The sequence below is a fragment of the Cervus canadensis genome, chromosome 4 (genome assembly GCF_019320065.1).
Source record: "Cervus canadensis isolate Bull #8, Minnesota chromosome 4, ASM1932006v1, whole genome shotgun sequence".
Lineage (NCBI taxonomy): Eukaryota > Metazoa > Chordata > Mammalia > Artiodactyla > Cervidae > Cervus > Cervus canadensis.
The window spans coordinates 66,871,577-66,893,662 of record NC_057389.1 but is presented as its reverse complement, the minus strand read 5'-3'; the positions used below and the strand labels follow the sequence as shown (position 1 = coordinate 66,893,662).

The window sequence follows — 22,086 nt, the reverse complement described above, 5'->3', positions numbered from 1 at the left end:
GAGACACAGTGGAATATTACTCAGCCAAAAAAAGGAATGCATTTGAGTCAGTTCTAATGAGGTGGATGAACCTGGAGCCTATTTCTCAGAAAGAGAAAGACAAATACTGTATATTAATGCATATATATGAAATTTAGAAAGACAGTACAGATGACAAAGGAGACACAGACATAAAGAACTGACTTTTGGACTCAGTGGGAGAAGGTGAGGGTGGAATCATTTCAGAGAATAGCACTAAAACATGTGCATTACCATATGTAAACTAGATGACCACTGTGAGTTTGATGCATGAAGCAGGGCACACAAAGTCAATGCTCTGGGAAAACCCAGAGGGATAGGGTGGGCAGAGAGGTGGGAGAAGGGTTCAGGATGGGAGGGACACGTATACCTGTGGCCGATTTGTGATATATATGGCAAAAATCATCACAATATTGTAATTATCCTCCAATTAAAATAAATAAATAAATTAAATATATATATATAAATACCTTAAGAAAAGACATCTATAAAAATAGTAAATGATAGTTAGAGAATTAAAAATATATAAGTTAAACAAAAATAGGATGATAAAATAAAACATAAACTTTCTCATGGCTGGCTGGAAAAAAAAAAATTAAACTGTTTTTGCTAAAGTTTCATTTTAACCAGAAATGTGTAGTAAGTGATGCATTATTTGCTATTACAATCCATAAGATTCTTCTTTGTGACTGATTCTTGATTATTGCTACTTAATAATTTTCTATTTTTAATGAATATATTTTAAACAGAAGTTTTTAAAAATTCTTTTTTACTCTAAGTTTCTAACAGAAAAAAAAAGCATTTTGATAAAAATAAAATTACATTTCTTCATAACTTCTAGAATAAAATTGTAAAATCCAATGCTAGGAAACAAAACATGGTGTGTAAATTTTGGAGAAATAATATAACCATGTAAAGAAATTGTGATGATATTAACAAAAGAAATGAAACCATCAGAATAACCCAAACAGAATCTTTTGATATGAAATTAATGGTGGAATACATTCAATACATATTGTGCTTCCTAGATAGTCCTCAACTTCACAAAAAAAATATAAAAATCATCGGATATAAATTGATTGCAGAATATGTAAATTTGGTATAGCTATGGCAGGAGAGATGGCAAATATGGTATCTATTAAGATCTAGCTCTCAGTAAATTATTTCACTTACTTTATTTAATGTATGTACCATACAATTAAAGTCAGCAGGGTACTTATATATTTAGCAACAATTTACCACCCAGTATTTTGCCTAGGGCTGCCTTCATATCCTTGTTCCTCAGACTATAGATGAGAGGGTTCAGGCTGGGAGGTAATACAGAGTATAATACACACATGAAGAGATTCAGTGATGATGCAGACTTAGAATTAGTCCCTAAATAATTGGCGATACCAGAAAAGAGAAACAATATCACCACAGTGAGGTGTGGTACACAGGTAGAAAAAGTTTTGAACCTGCCTTGTGCAGAGGAAATCCTCAGGACAGCTGAAAAAATGTAAACATAAGAGGCAATCAGGAAAAGAAAGCATACAAAAGCAAAAGTAAAGCTAGCAATGACAAATGCATATTCTAGAATTTGCTCTCCTGAACAAGCAAGTGTGAGCACTGAAGGAATGTCACAGAAGAACTGATGTACTATGTAAGGCCCACAGAAACGCACAGAGAATGTACCTGCAACATGAATGGATCCATAGACACACCCACTAGCCCACGATGCTGTCACCATCTGCAGACAGGTGCCTCTATTCATGATTGTCTCATAGTACAGAGGATGGCAGATGGCAACATAACGGTCATAAGACATCACTATAAGGAGGGCATACTCTGTGCCAGCCAAAAAAATGAAAAGAAAAATTTGTGAAGCACATCCCAGGAAAGAGATGGAATGGCTTTTGGTCAGAGAGTTTATGATGGATTTGGGCACAGTGACAGAGATGTAGCAGATATCAATCAAGGACAAATTCTTTAGGAAGAAATACATGGGCGACTGGAGACGCCGGTCAGTGGTGGTGAGAATAATAATGAGGAGGTTCCCCATCAGTGCTGTCAGGTAACTCAGGAAGAAGAATGGAACATAGAGTCCTTGTAGCACCTGGTTATCAGTGAATCCCATGAGCAAAAATTCTGTTATGATGGTAGCGTTGGTTAATTTCTCAGTCATGCTGAGAAATTGGTATCTTACTTGTAAAATTGGTATCTTACTTGTAAAAATAAAGATTATACTAGTAATTAGTTCTTTCAGATATGGTAACATTCATCTTTACTTAACTTTTGATATGGCTTGATCCTGAGTGAGGCATAGCTCATCAGAATAACTGAAAATACATCATATAGATTTCCCTTCTTATAATATTAACAGGTAGAAATAAGATTGATATTAAGGAGAGCTTAGAAGAGGCGTAAAGTGAAATGAAATGCTGCTGTTGTCTAGTTGTCTACAGTACAGAAGAATTTTATATTTCGTGTTTCAGGTATATAGCAGACAGGTGTAAAGCCTTTAGGATATATCTGTGTGTCAAGCAGCTAACACACTTTGCAGTTTTCTCAACAACTGATGCAAGTTTCTTTCATAGATGCAGATGACAATATTGCAACATCTTCCTAAGGTCAGAAGAAGAAAAGCACTTGAATAATATACCCTTCAAATGTATCAAAATTAATAGAGACTTTTCTTCCCATTCATTAGACTTGGCAATCAGACATGGAATAAAAAGAGAATATCCCAATAACCATGGTGTGATGCAGTCCATTTTTCTCTTCCATTTTGCATGTGTTTCTTTAAGTGTGTAAGGAAAGGAGAGTCATTGGTATCTGTTATCAAAAAACACTTTTATTCGAGAATAGCTGCCTGCTTCATGACCAAGGTGCTTAAGTAGTTGTACAATCTGTGTATGACTGCTGTTTTAAGCTTTACCTTCAGCCTCTGCCATCGGTTTAAGTTTAATGATCTTACTTTTCACATGAGGTTACAGTTATATAATTGTGGTAGGAATTAACTAAGAGAAATGACCGAGGATTCTAATGAGAGATAGCATTTATTCCCTGAGGGATCAGAAGGCAACCTTAAACCTAGAACTTAAGACTTAGGACCGCTTAGGACTTAGGACCACTTAGAAGGGTAATTTACTTACAACTACTGGTTTTCTGTCATAAGCATATAACAACTTTATGAACTCATTCAAGTTGTGTTTTCTATTTATTAATGTATTATAACATAAATATTTCTGTGGAAAATAGAATATTTGAATTCAAGTACTGAAAATAAGCCATGAATGTTGTTTTATTTTCATTTGGTCATGATTTTTTCATTTTTTTTGACACTATTATATATTCAAATGTTATTTATGTAATATACCAAGCAATGTAATAGACAAAGCAAAACTTGCCTAACTACCACATTTCTTCCCAGGGACTGTGGAAGGTACAAGAGTGGAAGTCTTTCCTCCATTTTTAAGTAGCTCTGTTTCTGGCTTTATTCATATAACAATGTTCGACTAAGCTGAAAATTCTGATTGGTTTACATTCACTCTTAGAGTTTACAAATAAACCATGATCTCACAACATTCTCAGGACAGTCACACAAAATAACACATTTTACTATTATTCCAAGAAGTGTAAAGTATCTGTACTTAACAGGAGGTTGCACAAACCTTATAATTTGATTCTGAGTATTATTTTTTATCTTGTTTATTAAATTTTTATTAGTGAGTTTCAGAGTTGAGCCATCAGATGAATGTCAGATCATTATGGTCAGTGGTCATTTAGGAATTAAGAATGTCTAAAGATGATAATGAGAATATTTCCATAAACGTCCTGGTACAGAAAAGAACCTCAGCAGGAATGCTTTCTTTAGTCAGAAATGAATTGCAATCAGACAATACTGCAAAGATTCTGGACATGCCAATTTTTTTCTTTTTCTCTCTTAAATTCCTCCTTCTTTCTTGTTTTCAATTTTTCTTTATTTCTTTCAACTTTTGTCCTATTTTAGTCCTTTCTTCTCCACTTTAAATATAGATTTATTTTTTTCTTCCATTAGTGCTACTTGACATTCTATTGTTCTCAAACTGATGAAATAAAATTTGTATTTAAGACAGGAGAAGAAAAATTAAACATAAAATTTTCTTCCTAATGTGCAATCTGTATCTGCACTATACATTAACCTGAGCTCTTCAAAGAGGGGAGTATCTTGGTCATCCTTAGACATCAGTTTTCCCCCTTTTTGTCTGACACTAGCAAGGTAATATCTTATAAAAATAGTGCTCTTCCCCAGCTTTGCCAGGGTTTTATCTGACTTGCTGCTCACTTAGTATATGCTTGTGTGTGTGTGTGCTAAGTCACTTCAGTTGTGTCCAACTCTTTGCAACCCTATGGACTGTGGCCCACCTGGCTCCTCTGTCCATGGGATTCTCCAGGCAAGAATACTGGAGTGAGTTGCCATGCTTTCCTCCAGGGGATCTTCCCAACCCAGGGATTGAAACTGCGTCTCCTGCGGCTCTTGCATTTCAGGCAGATTCTTTACTGTTGAGCCACTGGGGAAGTCCTTGGATGTACTTAGCTGCACTATTTGTTCCTGGTAAACTTTATGTGAAATATCCGTATGTCCTTCTTTTATATGATCCTTTGTCTCAAAAATCTATGTGACTGTGTCTTCAACTTCTGATAAGTGGGACACTTCTCAGAACTATCTGAGAGTTTCTCTGCTGGGTTATAATCCTTAGCTGACTGGAATAAATTTCCTTTTTCCTTCTTAACTTGATTATTAACTGAATTTTTTGACTTTTTTTTTGTACAGTCAGCAGAATATCAGAATACTCACCAGAGGATACTTGGAGTCTACCCTGAACCAGTGCTTGGTACTAGCATGGCCCTTTGGGCCCCACCCACTTACTGGTATTCCTTAGGTGCTTTGGTGATTTCACCTGCTATCTGGACATCACTGCTTTAGATGACACCTGGATTTTACTTGAACTGTTTTACTTGTTAGTTGGATGCCTAAGATATATTGTACTGCTACATTTCAAAGCAGAGATCTAGGGAGAGCTTTGGGGTGAACTGGCTTAGCTCACCTTTTAAAATTTTGGTTTAAATTGAAAAGATTATGTATATATGATCTGAACAAACCCTTTGCTAGTAAAATGAGAGGCTAAGCCTACCCATCTCTGATAAAAAAAGGGCACTTGCTCATTTTGGCCATAAGGTGTTGTCAGATAACCAAGAACCTAGTAGAAATGTTGGTGCATCAGTCCTGCGAGATCCCACTACAATCATTAAGTAAATTCTGTTCACTGGGGTGGGGTACAATAATACTGATAAACTAGTGGCCCAAGCACCCATAGCAGTTTATGCTGGAGCCAGAAACTGAGACTTATGCGAGAGTCAAACAGATCCAAGGGTAACTCCTTGGGGAGCTAAACTTACAAGCAGCACATATTCTATTTATCACACTGCACTGAGAAAATTCATATCTGATCTGGTCATATCTGAATCAGGCTACCAAATTGATAAAGAGAAACTTCCCCTCAAAGGCTGAACAGTTCTCAGATGGATAGTCACTCACTTAAACCCAACTGGCTTTATGTACATTTAAAATGAAGTTTTGGAATAGGGGTGACAGTGGCCTCATAGAATGAGTTTGGGATTGTCCCTTCCTCTGAAACCATTTGCAGTTCTTTGAGAAGGATAGGTGTTAGCTCTTCTCTAAATGTTTGACAGGCTTTGCCTGTGAAGCCAATACGTGCAATCACGTATCCTAACTCTTAAATGGACAGGATGAAACTCTTTTGATATTCCAAAACTGTAGAGAAAGGTGGTTTAATAAAACATCTTTTTTTTCAAAATTCTGACTTTGAGAGAACAAAACTCCTAGGAAAAATCTGACATTTTAACTTCCATCATATCTTTGAAATACAAACACAGTCTACATCACCTGAAAATGCAACCCTGGTTCAATTAGTGAGACCTAAAACTGAAAGCAAGAAGGGAAAAGAGGCCTTATTAAACTCAGGCAGAAACAGAGATCTCTGTGTCCATTAGGATGAATACACATCTGTGTGTACATTATAATATATATTCCAACTTTCAGATGGTGTTATCAAAATTAATTGTAAATGACTTAAAAGTAAGCACATACAAATAAAATATTTCTAAAATAACTTCAACTAGCCCAATTTTTTAAGGAGGATCTAGGACTAAACTTTAATGAATAAAAATAAATTTAAATTGATGGTTTAATTAATATTGACATGTCTTTTGAGTCATCAACTTTATAATATACTTTTCTTGTATCTAGGTTTACTGAAAGTTAATAAGCACATGTTACCTGTGCTAAAATTTCCCAACAGGAAAATTAACTTGGTATCATGATATTTTCATAAATTAATGAAGTAGAGATAAGTGGGATAAAATATTCTGGGTAAGATTTTTAAAGAAAGTTATGTTTTATGATATGTCTTCCTACAAAATACTATCTCCAGATTTTTAGAAATTTGAAGCTTTGGAGTTCAGCTATATTAGGTTAAGTAATGGAAATTCATTGAATGTCTAGATTATATTTAATAAAATACTAAAGCATCAACTTATATGCAGAGTACTTCATGAGAAATGCTGAGCTGGATGAAGCACAAGCTGGAAAAAAGATTGCCGGGAGAAGTATCAATAACCTCAGATATGCAGATGACACCACCCTTATGGCAGAGAGTGAAGAAGAGCTAAAGAGCCCCTTGATGAAAGTGAAAGAGGAGAGTGAAAAAGTAGGCTTAAAGCTCAACATTCAGAAAACTAAGATCATGGCATCTGGTCCCATCACTTCATGGCAAATAGATGGGGAAGCAATGGAAACAGTGACAGATTTGATTCTTTGGGGCTGCAAAATCACTGCAGATGGTGACTGTAGCCATGAAATTAAAAGACACTTGCTCCTTGGAAGAAAAGTTATGACCAACCCAGCAGTATATTAAAAAGCAGAGACATTACTTTGCTAACAAAAGTCCGCCTATTCAAAGCTATGGTTTTTCCAGTAGTCAGGTATGGATGTGAGAGCTTGCATATTGTGTTTCTGTGGCAATAGTGTAAGTTTAAAAGATGATACAGAAAATAAAGCATTCAATAAGTAAATGATACAGTGATTATTTTACCCTAATGGTTGTGATATTTATATTAGAGATACTTCTATTATTAATGTTTTAAATATTTCTTAAAATTTTATTTAATATATACTAGCTCTTAAGAAGTGTCATTTTTCAGGTGACATATCCTTTATGGGAAATTTAATTTAATTTAATTTTATTTTATTTAGCCACATTATAAATATTTCCTCTTTAGTAAGGGTGGTAGGGTCTTCTCAGGTGGCTCAGTGGTAAAAGAATCTGCCTGACAATTCAGGAGACACAGAAAACACAGTATATGCTGGCTTGATACCTTAGTCAAGAAGATCCCGTAAAGAAGGAAATGGCAACCCACTCCAGAATCCCATGGACAGAGGAGTCTGGCAAGCTACAGTCCATGGGGTTTTAAGAGTTGGACATGACTGAGTGACTAGGCACACATATTATTTTTGTTGTTATTAATTCTTCCTAAATGAGAAAACTGATTACAACATATAATATTGTTTGGAGCTTGTCTACTTGCAAGCGTCTCTCTTAAGTGCATGATGAAGAACAGTAGAGTGGGTTGGATAACTTTTAATTCTACAAAATATGGGCCAAATTTGGGGGAACCAGAAACTACCTTAAGATCCTGAATTTCCTAAATAGATTACTCAATCTTTAAAAAGGAATATTCACTTAATTGTAGATTAGGAAAACACACTACAATGTAGGAGGGCTAGAAAGAATGTCCAATACTAACGGAATTTTAAAATATAAAATATCCTATGAACATATAATAACAAAAAGTCCTCTGAATCCTGGCATCAAACATCCTTCAGGATACTTAATTGCAAAGTTAAAACAATCAGTACAGTGTATATATTATACTCTATTTTTGTACAGAAAATATTCTATATTTCTATTTATTTTGTATGCCTTCTGCCCATACCCAGCCACAAAGAATATCCAGATTTTTCTAAGTAAGCACTGCATTTATGTACAGAAAATCACTTTATTGTTTACCTATACAAGCAAAGGAAAATATAGGTAGATGATAAAATTGAAGCATTGCAATTTCTAAATATTTACTTTCTTTTATAGCTTTGAATTTTTAGACACGTGACAATTCATTCTTAGATGTAAAATAAAATAGCATAAATTGAATGCCATGACCTTATAATCATATGGATTATGTAAAATTGTAACTCAGCAAAGTTTGAGTAAAAGGTGCCTGATGATTGGAAGAACTTGATTTACAGAAACTTTAAGTTTTTTCAGTGAGTTCAGGGAGGGCCTCTGCCATAGGAGAGTGATGTCTTAGGGGAGATCTTAAAAGAAAAGCAGCATACCCTGATTGCTGAAGGAAGGAGAGCCCCGTGGAGTGATTACATCCTTCATGACATGTAGGGGAAAATTCATGTTGAGTATATGGTGATAAGACAATCTAGTAATGCTTCAACTTTGACAAAAGAAGGAACAAGAAAATAAGACAGAACTGGGCCATGCAATATTTCTAGATCAGGATGAGTAGTCTTTATATTTTTAAAGCAGAAAAATACTCTTACCTGTTTTAGAAACAAAAGAAACATGTTCTTATTAACACTGTAAAATGTCCATTCTGATTGTGTCATGTGGGTATCATTGGATGTTGTCTTGAGGGGAAGGGTCAGATCCTCGTGGGGAATAACAGTGGTATCTAAATATGCACAATATGTAGCTCAAATTCTGATATTGTCTAAGGAAATGAAAATATATTGATATATTTGAAAAGAATTTGGTAGCAAAAATGAGAATTTTGATGGATTGGCTATGAATAGTGATGGATTAGGGGATGGCAGTGAAAATTCGAATGTGCCAGACTTTCCACCTTAAATAACAAGGAACCATTACTTAATATAGTTGTGGGTTTTTTCCCATGAAAATAATGGAATGAAGCAGACTTCAGTTTTCTATATTTAATTTCAGAATTCAAGCCTCTTTCATAAGGAAACAGTCAGTGAGCAATAGATCAGATAGATATTTTACACAGAATTCAGTACACTAGTATTTGGAAGGAATACACAAACACAGATTTAATATTCAAAATATAAATTGCAACATTTATTTCAGCATATTCATACCATAGAGAAAAGTACAACCAGAAAAAATATTCATAAACAATTTCCCAAGTCAGGAAGTCGCTCAAATACTTATAAAAATTACCTTTATATACAGTGTCATTTTAATTCACAGAACTACATGTATTGATAAGCATTAGAAAACAAACTATATGTAAACACTATTCTCTCTATAAAAATTTAATTCCTTTGCATCCTGTGAAATTTTATCAAATACCTTTCTAGTTTTATAATTTAAATAAATACAATTTTACTTTCATTTTAACTTTTTCTTGTGGGTTTGCATTTTGTTTTATGTTTATACTGATTTATAAAGATCACCAGCAGGAAAAATTCTAAAATATATGATAATCAGTTTTAGTGTACCCTGCCAAAAAGAAATGTGGTACTTATCACATACAAAGTTTGCCCTTTTCCAGTTTTGGAAAGTAAGATCAAAATGTGACAAAAATATAAAAACAAGATAATGATGAATAAATGAGACAGGCAAACTTATCTGTGTATTTTTAAATTGTAGTTGGAGTAGATAACAGACTTTTTCCTTTTGGAATGACTCAAAATCACCCACAGTTCCTGGCTTGACCTTGCTAAAAACAAAGAAAAATAAATAAAATAGTCAGTTTTGGGATAAGCAGTTTGACAAAAGATTGAAGACTTAGATATATTTTCTGTCAAAGAACTGGATTTCGGAAGATCACTACCACTAACAGAATAAGAAAAAGTCTTTGTGCACTTGGGAGGATGTAAGAGAATGCCACACCAAAATATGCTGCTTTGGCATAATGACTATTTCGAGCTGAAAGCACTTGAGAAACAGCAGATTCAGAAAGGGCTTTATGATTTTTCCTTTCTACCTAAATCAAGACATAACATTTCCTTTTGGAAGCTGCCCACTCTGACGCAGGAAAAGAATAGCATTCTTATCACTGAAAGCTGGGCTTTGACAACAAAATGAACTTGTAAAACAAATCTAGTAAAATACATTTTATTGTTCTTTAGTTTCTCCATGAATTTCTTAGTCACACTCCCATGACTTCATGTTCCTAGCCCAGGAATCTTTGTCTTGTCACATCCACAAAACTTACCATTATTTATTAAAAAAAATTACATAAACTTCTGGGTTTAATGACTTCTGGTTTCTGTTTTCTTAAAGAAAAATGAATAATATAATGGTTGTAAATTCAATTTTTAGGCCAGTATATAAAACTTTTTGCTAGGAAATACATGCCTCCAAGTATACATCTTGGTAAGAGATTACTGTGACTCAAAAATAACAGATATCTCAGTAAGTTATTTCAGTGTTTTTTTGTGTGTGGGAAGATACAAAAATGTGGGTTTATTAAAACACTTCCTGAGATATACATCTAACTAAGGAGCATGCTGTCAAAACATGAAATGACTCATTTTATTTTCATTCTAAATTCCTCTTATTGTGCAGTGTCATCAGCAACTTCAGTAGCTAATGAATTAACCCTTCTAAAATTGCATAATGAGCAACATTATTTGTCTTGTTTTATGTTTTTTTTCTTTAAAAGACACTGATGTGCTGGTAAAAAATTAAAACAGTGTATTTTCTTCTACCCCATGAATCTGTCCTGCTAGTTTAATACATAGGCTTAACCACAGAACCTCAAAATGTAAAATATCCTTTTTCTTACCCTGAAGAATGGCATAGAGAAATACCTGTGTGAAGATACAAAATGTTTCCCTGTTATTGTGAAAATTAGAGTCCTTTGGACTGCAAGGAGATCAAACTAGTTAATCTTAAAGGAAATCAGCCCTGAATATTCATTAGATGGACTGATGCTGAAGCTGAAGCTCCAATACTTTGGTCACCTGGTGTGAAGAGATGTCTCATTGGGAAAGACCCTGATGCTGGGAAAGATTGAAGGCAAAAGGAGAAGATGATGACAGAGGATGAGATGTTTATGCACCAAGTCCAAGTTCACTCTGCTTGCCTCACAACAGGCCAATGAATCCGAGAGACAAGGTGTGGAGTCAAGGAAGAGACTTTAATCAGGGAGCCAGCAGACTGAGAAGATGGTAGGCTATCACCTCAAAATAACCATCTTATTGGGGTCTGGATGCCAGGTTGTTTTATAGATCAGAGAGAAAGAAGCAATGAGGAACTAAAGTCAAAACGCAGAATAGAGAGGGAGATGCTGTGGGAAAGTAAAGTGAAAGGGTCTTCAGTCTTTCAAAATATCTCCAAGGGACTGTCCAGCCTTCAGAAGGGGTGTGATAGTCTTTTCTATTCACAGGTGGGCAGGGACAAACTATCTCTCCATGAGCTGAACAAAGGCACTTTAGTTTACAGTCAAGCAAAGAGACAGGGTCTCCAGGCAAGCCACTGAGTACGATTATAATAATAAAAGGAAGTAGAAGAAAGAGTTTCCAACACGGAGTCTGAGTTGACTTCCTCCCTGTAACAGTTAGATAACATCACCGACTCAATGGACATGAATCTGAGCAAACTCTGGGAGATAGTGAAGGACAGGGAAGCTTGGTGTGCTGCAATCCATGGAATTGCAGAGTCGGACTTGACTGAGTGACTGAATAACAAAAATAGAATATTTCCCTGTTATTGTTATAATTGTATATGCTTTTGATATTCTGTTGAAAAAGAAAGGGTTAAAAATGTTGATGGATAACATAATTTTGACAATAGTTTCCATGGATATACATTGCATTAAAAATAAAAACTCATTGGGAATTCATGCAAACAACTTGTTTTAATTATGTACCTGAAAATGACATATCAAAATTTAAAATTAAAAAAAAGAAAACAAGCATTGTCATGTGTGAGAAAATTTTGAATTGATTTTTTTTTTTTAAGATTTTTTAAAAAACTTGACTTAAAATAGTTCTTCTAGTGATTTCATTTGCAAATCAGTCAACTGGGGGATCTTGTTTCAGTGCATAGTCTCATTCAAGGGACTGAAGTTAGATTTGGCTTTCTACAAAGTCCCAGATTACTCTGATGCTTCTATGTCACTGACCACACTCTAAATAGCAAAACTTTCAGAGGCAATCTGGTAAAGAAAGTGAAGTCAAAGTGTTAATCTCTTACTTGTGTCTGACTCTTTGTGATCCCATGGACTGTAGCCTGCCAGGCTCCTCTGTCCTTGGAACTCTCCAGGCAAAAATGTTGGAGTGAGTATCCATTCTCTTCTCCAGGGAATCTTCCCAACCCAGGAATTGAACCAGGGTCTCCTGCATTGCAGGAAGATTCTTTACCACCTGAGCCGCCAGGGAAGTCCCCAGGTAAAGAACACTTATCCTATAAAGCTTTGATAGAATTTATTTCTTCCAGCACTCCTGTAATCCTTTTTGTTATTAAACTATTTTGAAATAAAACTTGTAAAGCTTTTCATTAACATGGAATGTGGACTTGATAATGGCATTGTTTTTTCTAAGACTTTTTCTTCCTTTTTCCACTCTCTTTCTTTGGCTTAATTAAATTAGTTTGCTTAAACTATTGACAGTTTAAATATTTTATAAGATTATTAGAAAGTTGATACTTGTTTTACCATATTAGATATTCAGTTCTTGTACTCTCTAGTTCTAGATTTCTCCTTTTTCCCCCTCTACTTATCAAAATTTCTACCTCTGTGATCCTTAGAAATTCTTTAATAATATCTGAAAAAATTTTAGCTATCTAATATTTTCCTGATATTTTTCTAATTAAATTCTCCAGTTATATTTATATGCATACTTAAATCAACACCCATGCTTATGAATAGTACCTGGCTCATTATATATGTTTAATAAATATTTAATGAATTTGAAGTAAAAGATGGTACGTTTATAATGGTCCATCTACTAAATGAAGTAACACTGAGTAATTTAACAGGAACAAATTCTGGCCCATGGTTACTATTAAGATATAAATTATTTAAAAAATCAACCTAACCATTATATGGGACTAAACTAGCCAATTTTCCCATTGTAAATGTCTCATGGGCAGGAAATTTATGTTATTTGCCTCTTTATTATTATGACATTGCACTGAGATCTTCTTGAACATAGTAATTACAGAATATCCATTTCAGCAGAATTCAAACCAAAATGAAAAGTATAGATATGTCCATATTAGGTGGTATCACTTACATAATTTTAAATACTTACCATTTGCAAATGTGGCTTGGGAATCAATTCTAAATTGCTTGTTTTAGTTGATCTCTCAAATATTCTGCATGTGTCTGGCCAAGAGCAACCTCTTTCGTGCTAGAACTTTCCTGAAAGCTTTCTTCACATCTTTGTTTCTTAGGGTGTATACAAGAGGATTTACCAATGGAGTGACTACACAGTAGAATACTGAAATTACTTTACCCATGGTAAAGTTGTACTTGGCTGGAGGACGAACATAGGCAAAGATAATGGTGCCATAATAGATGGTGACCACAGTGAGGTGGGAGGCGCAGGTGGAGAAAGTTTTCTTCCGAGCCTCTCGGGAAGATAGCTTGATTATTGTGACCACAATATTCCCATAGGATGACATAGTGAGAAGAAAAGAACTTAGAATCACAACAGAGCTACATGTGTAACCCAAAGCCTCCACCAAGAATGTATCTGAGCAGGAGAGTTTAAAAATTGGGTCTGAGTCGCAGAAGAAATGATTAATCTTTTGAGGTCCACAAAAGTTTAGGTAAGAGATGAGTATGGTAGGTAGGAGAGGGGCAATGAAGCCCCCAATCCAAGATCCAGCTGAAAACCGCAGGCATACCTGGAGACTCATGAGGAATGCGTATCTTAGAGGGCTGCATATGGCCACATAGCGATCATAGGCCATCACAGCCAACAGGATGCACTCTGTGGCCCCCAGAGAAAAAAAAAAGTAGTACTGGGTTATACAACTAGCAACGGAAATGGTAACAACCTGTGAGAGACAAGTGGCCAGCAATTTAGGCACTGTGGCTGTCGTGTACCAGATCTCTAGAAAGGACAAATTTCCTAAAAAAATGTACATGGGTGTTTGAAGTGTGGAATCCATGAGAACAATGAAGATGATGAGGGTGTTTCCCATGAGAGAGAGCAGATATACAGTGAGAAATATTGCAAATAATGCAAGTCTTAGATAGAGAACACCAGAAAATCCCAGAAAAATAAACTCTGTCACTCTTGTTTGATTTGCCACATTCATATCTCATCTTCTTGGTCTGGAATGAATCAACAAAACCTAGAATATGGCAGATAAGCAAGGAAGGAATATTTCATATTTATTTCATGATAATAATAGACAAAATAATAAAGATTAATGTCTGGCAAAAAAATTGGTATCTTTATAAGTATTTTTACATCATTTAGTTTATCTAGTTTATGAAATAAATCACAAAGGTAAGCAGTCTAGTAATCTACTTTACAAATGAAAAAATTAAACAAATAAGTATTTTTCCTAATTACATCACTTTAGTTTGAGGGTGATATACTATATCCAAGTAGGTTGTTTTAAACAACCGCAGGTCAACTAATATATAAAATTGTGACCATTGGAACAAGCATGCCATTGTCATATCGCTGAAGATTTCACATCCTAGACATTAGAGGAGGGTGAAGAAATGAATAGCATGTGGATCAGAGGCCAGTGCATTGGGGGTGGGCACTCTCAGAATGGACCCCCTGGGCCATACTAGTAGCCTTATGTAGACAAAGAATTGCCTACACTTTTAACACTGTAAACCCTGTTACATGGAATCCTTTAGGTTTTGGTGGGAAATTGGTAGATGAGCAAACTGTATCTGCAGACAATTTTTTTAAAAAGCATGAATTTGACATTTATGGACAAGCTTTTGTTCATAAATATTAACATTTTTAGTTTTTGTTTTTAAAATCCTTGCATCTACTAATTCTCCTACATTGTTTGTGTGTGTGTGTGTTGATTGCTTAGTTGTGTCCAACTCTTTGCAACCCCATAGACTTGTAGCCCACCAGGCCCTGCTGTCCATGGGATTCTTCAGGCAAGAACATTGGAGTAGGTTGCCATTTCCTTCTCCAAAAGGAACTATAGAAAGAAAGAAAGTGAAATCGCTCAGTTGTTTAAGAGCATTCAAAAAATTAATATTAAAGTCACAAATCCATTCATCCTTCAATGTATATAGCATTTTTAAGCACATAACACAGTATTTATAACTATAGTTGTAACTATTTCTTATCATAATTTAGAAGAAAAAGAAATCTTGTTTTAGAGAAACAATGCTTTTCAGCTGTTATATTTATGTATATATTTGCTCTTGTGCCAAAATATCCAGATGATAAAGGCAAATTATAATAGAAAACAATCTTAATATGCATATTAAAACTTTGTATATGTAAAATACATATATTTGTCATTTAAATAAAAGTTCTGACAGTGAAAATATAGACTTTATATCTTCTATATCACAATGAAAAACCAGCTAAATGGACTATGAAAGCAATATGGTTCATGTCCACAGGTTTCTGTTGTAAACCTCTGTGGATGTTTTGAATCATAAACCTCTATAGAGAACTGTATATAGGCTTTATGCCACAGCCTTCATGCTCCCTGTGGCTTTCTTATGATAAAGTAGAACTTCTCAGGATATATATGATAAAAATTTAAACCAACATTTTGATATGAATCCCCTAAAACTTCTAAGATTTTTGCCACATTACTCTGAGTAATAAAAATAAAACTGTGCTTTTAAAACCAGTTCAAAAGTATTTTTAAAAATATGGCAAGAAATTGACCTAGAATATATAATTTAAGAAAGCCATTTTGGGGAAAGAACTCGGACAAAAATTTTTTAATGTATTTGTCGAGTTTGATACTCTGGTATCACAAGAAAAATATTGATATTTATATTCTTTTTGTAAGACCATGTGTCTGAAGTGTTGTTCAGTCACTCAGTCGTGTCCAGCTCTTTGTGACCCCATGGAATGCAATATGCCAGGTTTCCCTGTCCTACACTATCTTCTGGAGTTTGTTCAAACTCATGTGCCAAAGTTATCTCATTGCTATTATCTATATATCTGATAATTGGAAAAGATTGAAGGCAGGAGAAGAAGGCGATGACAGAAGATGAGATGGTTGTGGGCATCACCAATTCAATGGACATGAGGTTGAGCAAGCTCCGGGAGGTGGTGAAGGACAGGGAAGCCTGGTGTGCTACAGTCCATGGGGTTGCAGAGAGTCAGACACAACTGAGCAGCTAAACAACAAATAGCATACTAATTAGTCATGCTACAGCATGTCACATGACTAATCTACTATTGTTACTATTACTCTTCTCCTAGAATTAACAAAAGGAAAGAAAAACTGCTTATTTGGAAGGAATATAAGTAAAAATTTAACAATAAAATTAATTCAATGCCATCCCAAAAGAAAATATCTTTTCTTTTTCAAAATTATATAATTCTACCATTAGGCAGAAGGGAGTTGTTCACTCTCCAACAATATATATATATATATACTTAGTAGGAAACAAACGGGGAAGGAAATAGCAACCCACTCCAGTACTCTTGCCTGGAAAATCCCATGGACGGAGGAGCTTGATAGGCTGTAGTCCATGGGGTCACAGAGTCGGACACGACTGAGCGACTTCACTTCCATTTTTCACTTTCATGCATTGGAGAAGGAAATGGCAACCCACTCCAGTGTTCTTGCCTGGAGAATCCCAGGGACAGGGGAGCCTGGTGGGCTGCCATCTATGGGGTCACACAGAGTCAGACACGACTGAAGTGACTTAGCAGCAGCAGCAGCACTAGGAAACAATGATAAAAATAAAAATTATTTAGCATTTTTATAAAAATATAATAGCACTAAATATAAGGAGAAACTTACATATATTTTTACTTACTTGATGTCTTAATTGACAAGCCATAATAACTCCTCTTGCATGCCAAATAAATATCTGAGAAACTGCCTCAAATCACAGAAATAATCTAAATGGTAGAAAGTATTGCCATGTAACACTACTATTCTCTAGAAAAGTGAGAAATAACAAAGGTTATATCCACCCAGGTATACTCACAGCCTATATTTTTTGGTTATTTTTCTGAAATTTAAGGCTATTATTTATATTTTCTTTAAATGCTGCTTTTCATGCTATTCATGAATTAGATTGCCCTGTATTCAATTAGTTTATGAGGGAAATAAGCTGAGGGATCTGCTCCCTGCTATGCCATTGACTTTGGCACACCATCTATGCTACAGATAAACACAAAACTCCTTGTGTGCTTTTTTCTTTTTTCTCACTTTGTTTGTCCCTGTGGCCAGGATGTAGGTAAAGACATGGTCTGAGATCCCCTTGGGAGAAGTCCTAGGATTTCATCAGCCTTGAGGCTTGGAGAACTGGCATCTATCTTGGGACATCTACCTGCAGAAATTCTCTGAGGACTTTCCTTTGGTGAAAGTCAGAGTATTCTACTTGTGGGGGTCAAAGGAAAAGACAGAGTGTGAGAAGCATTTGAAATACTTCCACAGAAACTGAAGAAATGTTCTCCTAAATGGCTTAACTGATTGCCACTGCCCATAGAGTTCATCCTTCAAGCTATAATTTCAGTACTGTGTCTCAATGTGTCAGCCACCACAGAAGATAGTATTCTCTAGCATACAAAATACAAGGTGCATTCACATTGAAGAATCTTTCTTTTCAATAAAACAAATGAACAAAAAACAACACTGGTTTGACATTTTGATAGCAAATAACTCAACTCAAAAGCATTTACTAAGTGTATGTGGTAAACAAGATTGCCCACTCAAGCCAATACCAAGATTGAGTCATTTCACAAATAGTTACAGAGGAGGCATAGTACATATGTGCAGAGAGAACGAAAGCAAAACAAACCTCAGTATCAGAAGAAGAACACAGCTAGAATAGTGAAAACAATAAAATGGTTGCTGTTCATATACATGCAATGAAAAGAGAATTAGCAATGTAAGTTTGAGGTTGTTTAAATTACTCACAGAAAATAATGTCTGTTCAGCATGCTGTTTTATAGACAGTTGGTTATCCCACATGTAAGTAAAACAAAACCACAAATAAATGCCAAGTAGATCAAACTCTTATGTATTAAAGAAATAGATTATAAACCAGTAGTCAATGAGGCAGTGGAAGATGCCAAGAGATATTTGAAAATGTGTGGAGATAGTTTTTATTTCCAGTAACATGAAATGTTGGTTTCATGTGTTAATATTGTCATGAAAGTTGCTCAGATAAGAATCCTTATCCAAGGATTTCAAATCCCCTACACAAGGTATTAATAGTGTTCCCACTGAGTATTACTATTCTAAAGGTAAGAGATGATATCATTTTATAAATGTTTAGAGCTATAATTTACACATAATAAAATGCACCCATTATAAATATAGAGCTGAATGATTTTCACAAAAGTATGCACACACATAATTCCAACCACTGTAAAAAATATAGCACTCATATACTACACAAAGCTTCCTCATGCCCTTTACTCTCACATTATTTCCCCCTTAGACTCAAGCAATGAACGCTTTTCTTTTTGTCACTATAGCTTAGTGACAAATAATATAGCTTTGCTTATTCTAGATTTTCAATTATCCATGGGTCATATATTCTTTTCTGTCATCTACCGTGATAGATATTTTTCCATGCTGCTGTGTGTTTTCTCTGTCTGTTACTTTTTATTATATTGATTTCTATTTCTTTGAATGAATATAAATATCAAAGTTTAATTATCTATTTGCATGTTGGTAGATAATTAGATTGTTTCCAATTTAGGATAAATGAAAACAAAGCTAATATAAACTTCTATTTATAAATCCTTGCTGCATATATGGTTCATTTCACTTGATTAAACAGCTAGGAAGGCGATTGTTAGCTCATGTGGTAAGTGCTCTATTATTTAACAAGAAATTACCATAAGATTTCCAAAGTCATTACAGCTTTTTACATTCCCACTTTAATACTTTTTTTTTTTTTTTTTTAGTTTTTGTAGTAATTATATAGCGTACTTGATGCCTCACTTTACATTTCTGATGATTAGTGATAGAATCTTTTCATGTGTTATCTGGCCATTGTTATGAAAGTTTGTGTAATACAAAGTAATCAGCTCAAACTAAAGAATTAAATGTAAGACCCAACTGTAAAACCACTAGAAGAAAACATCAGGGAAAGTCTTCTTGACATCAGTCTTTGTAAATAATCTTTTACCATGACATCAAAAGCACAAGAAAATAAAACAAAAATAAATGAAGGGACTATTTTAAACTAAAAGATTCTTCTGCACAGCAAATAATCATCAAGATAAAATAAATCAGCATATGGAACGAAATATGTGCAAACTATATATGTGATATGGAGTTAATATTCAACATATATAAGGAACTAATAATTCATTAATAAAAGTAATAGTTGAAAGTGGGGAAAGGACTTACATAGAGATAACACTAAAGGAAATATTAAAGTAACTAACAGGTAAATGTAAAGTCCAACATCACTAGTCATCAGGGAAATAAAAATCAAAAACACATGTAAGCAGCTACACATCAATAAAATGAACAACTTAGAGAAATTCTTGGAAAGGTATACCCTCCCAAAAATGAACCGAGGAGAAATAGAAAGTATGAACAGACCAATCATAAGTAACGAAATTGAAAGTGGGGTTTAAAACTTCCAACAAACAAGGGTCCAGGAGCAGATGGCTTCACAGGCAAAGCCTGTCAAACATTTAGAGAAGAGCTAACACCTATCCTCAAAGAACTGCAAATGGTTTAAGAAGAAGGGACAATCCCAAACTCATTCTATGAGGCCACTGTCACTCCCATTCCAAAACTACACAGAGATAGCACAAACAAAAAGGAAAATTATAGGCCAATATCACTGATGAACACAGTAAGCCTCAACAAAATACTAGCAAATTGAATTTAAAAGAATATTAAAAGGACCATACAACATGATCAGGTGAGATTTACCCTGGGGATGCAATAACTCTTCAACGTATTAACAAACTGAAGAATAAAAATCATGAGATCATCTCAATAGATGCAGAAAAAGCTTTTGACAATGTTCAACTTTTTATCAAGTTTATGATAAAAAAAACAATCCAGAAAGTGATCATAGAGGGAGCCTACCTCAACATAATAAAGGGAATATATGACAAACACACAGCAAACATCATTTTCAATAGTGAAAAACTGAAAGCATTTCCTCTCAGATCAAGAACAAGAAAAGGATGTCCACCCTCACCACTTTTAATCAACATAGTTCTGGAAGTCCTAGCCATGGCAGTCAGAGAAGAAAAAGAAATAAAAGGAATCCAAATTGGAAAAGAAGTAACTATCCTTGTTTACAGATGACATGATATTATACATAGAAATCCTAAAGATGTAACCAGAAAACTACTAGAGCTAATCAGTGCAGAAGTTTTTAATCGCCTGGCTTAAATCTATTAGTAATTATTTTATTTTTGATGCTATTTAAAATGGAATGTTTTTGTTAATATTATTTTCAGATAAGTTATTGTTAGGACATAACAATAGAGCAATTGGTTTTGTATGGTAAATATGGTAAATTTTATTCTACAACATTATTCTTTTTTTTTTTTTTTTGGTGTTGAGATTTATTTATTTTTTTTACTGGAGTATAGCTGCTTCACCATGTGTTATTAATTTCTGCCATCCAGCAAAGTAAATCAGTTATATATATACATACATCCAATCATTTTTAGATTTATTTCCCATTTACATCACCACAGATCATTGAGTAGAGTTCCCTATTCTATACAATAGGTTCTCATTGGTTATCTATTTTATTCATAATATTGTATAAATGTCAACCTAATCTCCCATTCATCTCACCTCTCTCCTTTCTTGGTAACCATAAGTTTGTTCTCTATATCTGTGACTCTACTTCTATTTTGAAGGAGGTTTATCTATACCATTTTTCTAGATTCCACATATAAGTGATACTATATGATATTTGTTTTTTCTTTCTGACTTATTTTATTCTGTATAACAATCTCTAGATACACACATATCTCTGCAAATAACACTATTTTGTTCCTTTTTATGGCTAAGTAATATTCCATTGTGTATATGTACAGAAACTTATTTATAGAGTCCTCTGTTGGTGGACATTTAGTTGCTTCCATGTCCTGGCTATTGCAAATAGTGCTGAAATGAACATTGGGGTGCATGTAGCTTTTTTTTTTTTTTAATTGGAGGCTAATTCTTTTACAATATTGTGGTGGTTTTTGCCATACATTCACATGAATCATCCATGGGTGTATATATGTTCCCCGTATTGAACCCCTCTCCCACCTCTCTCCCCATCCTATCCCTCAGGGTCATCCCAGTTCACCAGCCCTGAGCACCCTGTCTCATGCTTCACACCTGGACTGCGATCTATTTTTCATATATGATAATGTATATATTTCAATCTTCTCAAAACATCCCACCCTCGCCTTCTCCTACAGAGTCCAAAAGTCTGTTTTTACATCTGAGTCTCTTTTGCTGTCTCACATATAGGGTTATTGTTACCAATTTCTAAATTCCATATATATATATGTGTTAATATACTGTATTGGTGTCTTTCTTTCCAACTTACTTCACTCTTCACTCTGTATAGTAGGCTCCAGTTTCATCCACCTCATTAGAACTGATTCAAATGCATTCTTTTTAGTAGCTGAGTAGTATTCCATTGTGTATATGTACCACAGCTTTCTTATCCATTGTCTGCCGATGGACATCTAGGTTGCTTCCATGTCCTGGCTATTGTAAACAGTGATGTGATGAACATTGGGGTACATGTGTCTCTTTCAATTGTGGTTTCCTTGGTGTGTATGCCCAGCAGTGGGATTGCTGGGTCATATGGCAGTTCTATTTCCAGTTTTTTAAGGAATCTCCACACTGTTCTCCACAGTGGCTG

At 34.6% G+C, this 22,086-nt stretch overlaps 2 protein-coding genes across 2 annotated transcripts; both read right to left on the bottom strand.

The window, feature by feature from the left end:
- Nucleotides 1-1,234: 1,234 nt before the first annotated feature.
- On the bottom strand, nucleotides 1,235-2,182 carry LOC122439469 (olfactory receptor 14A16-like). Its single transcript, XM_043464499.1, has one exon. The coding sequence runs from the start codon at nucleotides 2,180-2,182 to the stop codon at nucleotides 1,235-1,237; it is 948 nt and encodes a 315-aa protein (XP_043320434.1).
- Nucleotides 2,183-13,406: 11,224 nt separating this feature from the next.
- Nucleotides 13,407-14,366, bottom strand: LOC122439434 (olfactory receptor 5F1-like). Its single transcript, XM_043464470.1, has one exon. It carries the CDS (start codon nucleotides 14,364-14,366, stop codon nucleotides 13,407-13,409), a length of 960 nt encoding a protein of 319 aa, XP_043320405.1.
- Between the last annotated feature and the right edge of the window lie 7,720 nt (nucleotides 14,367-22,086).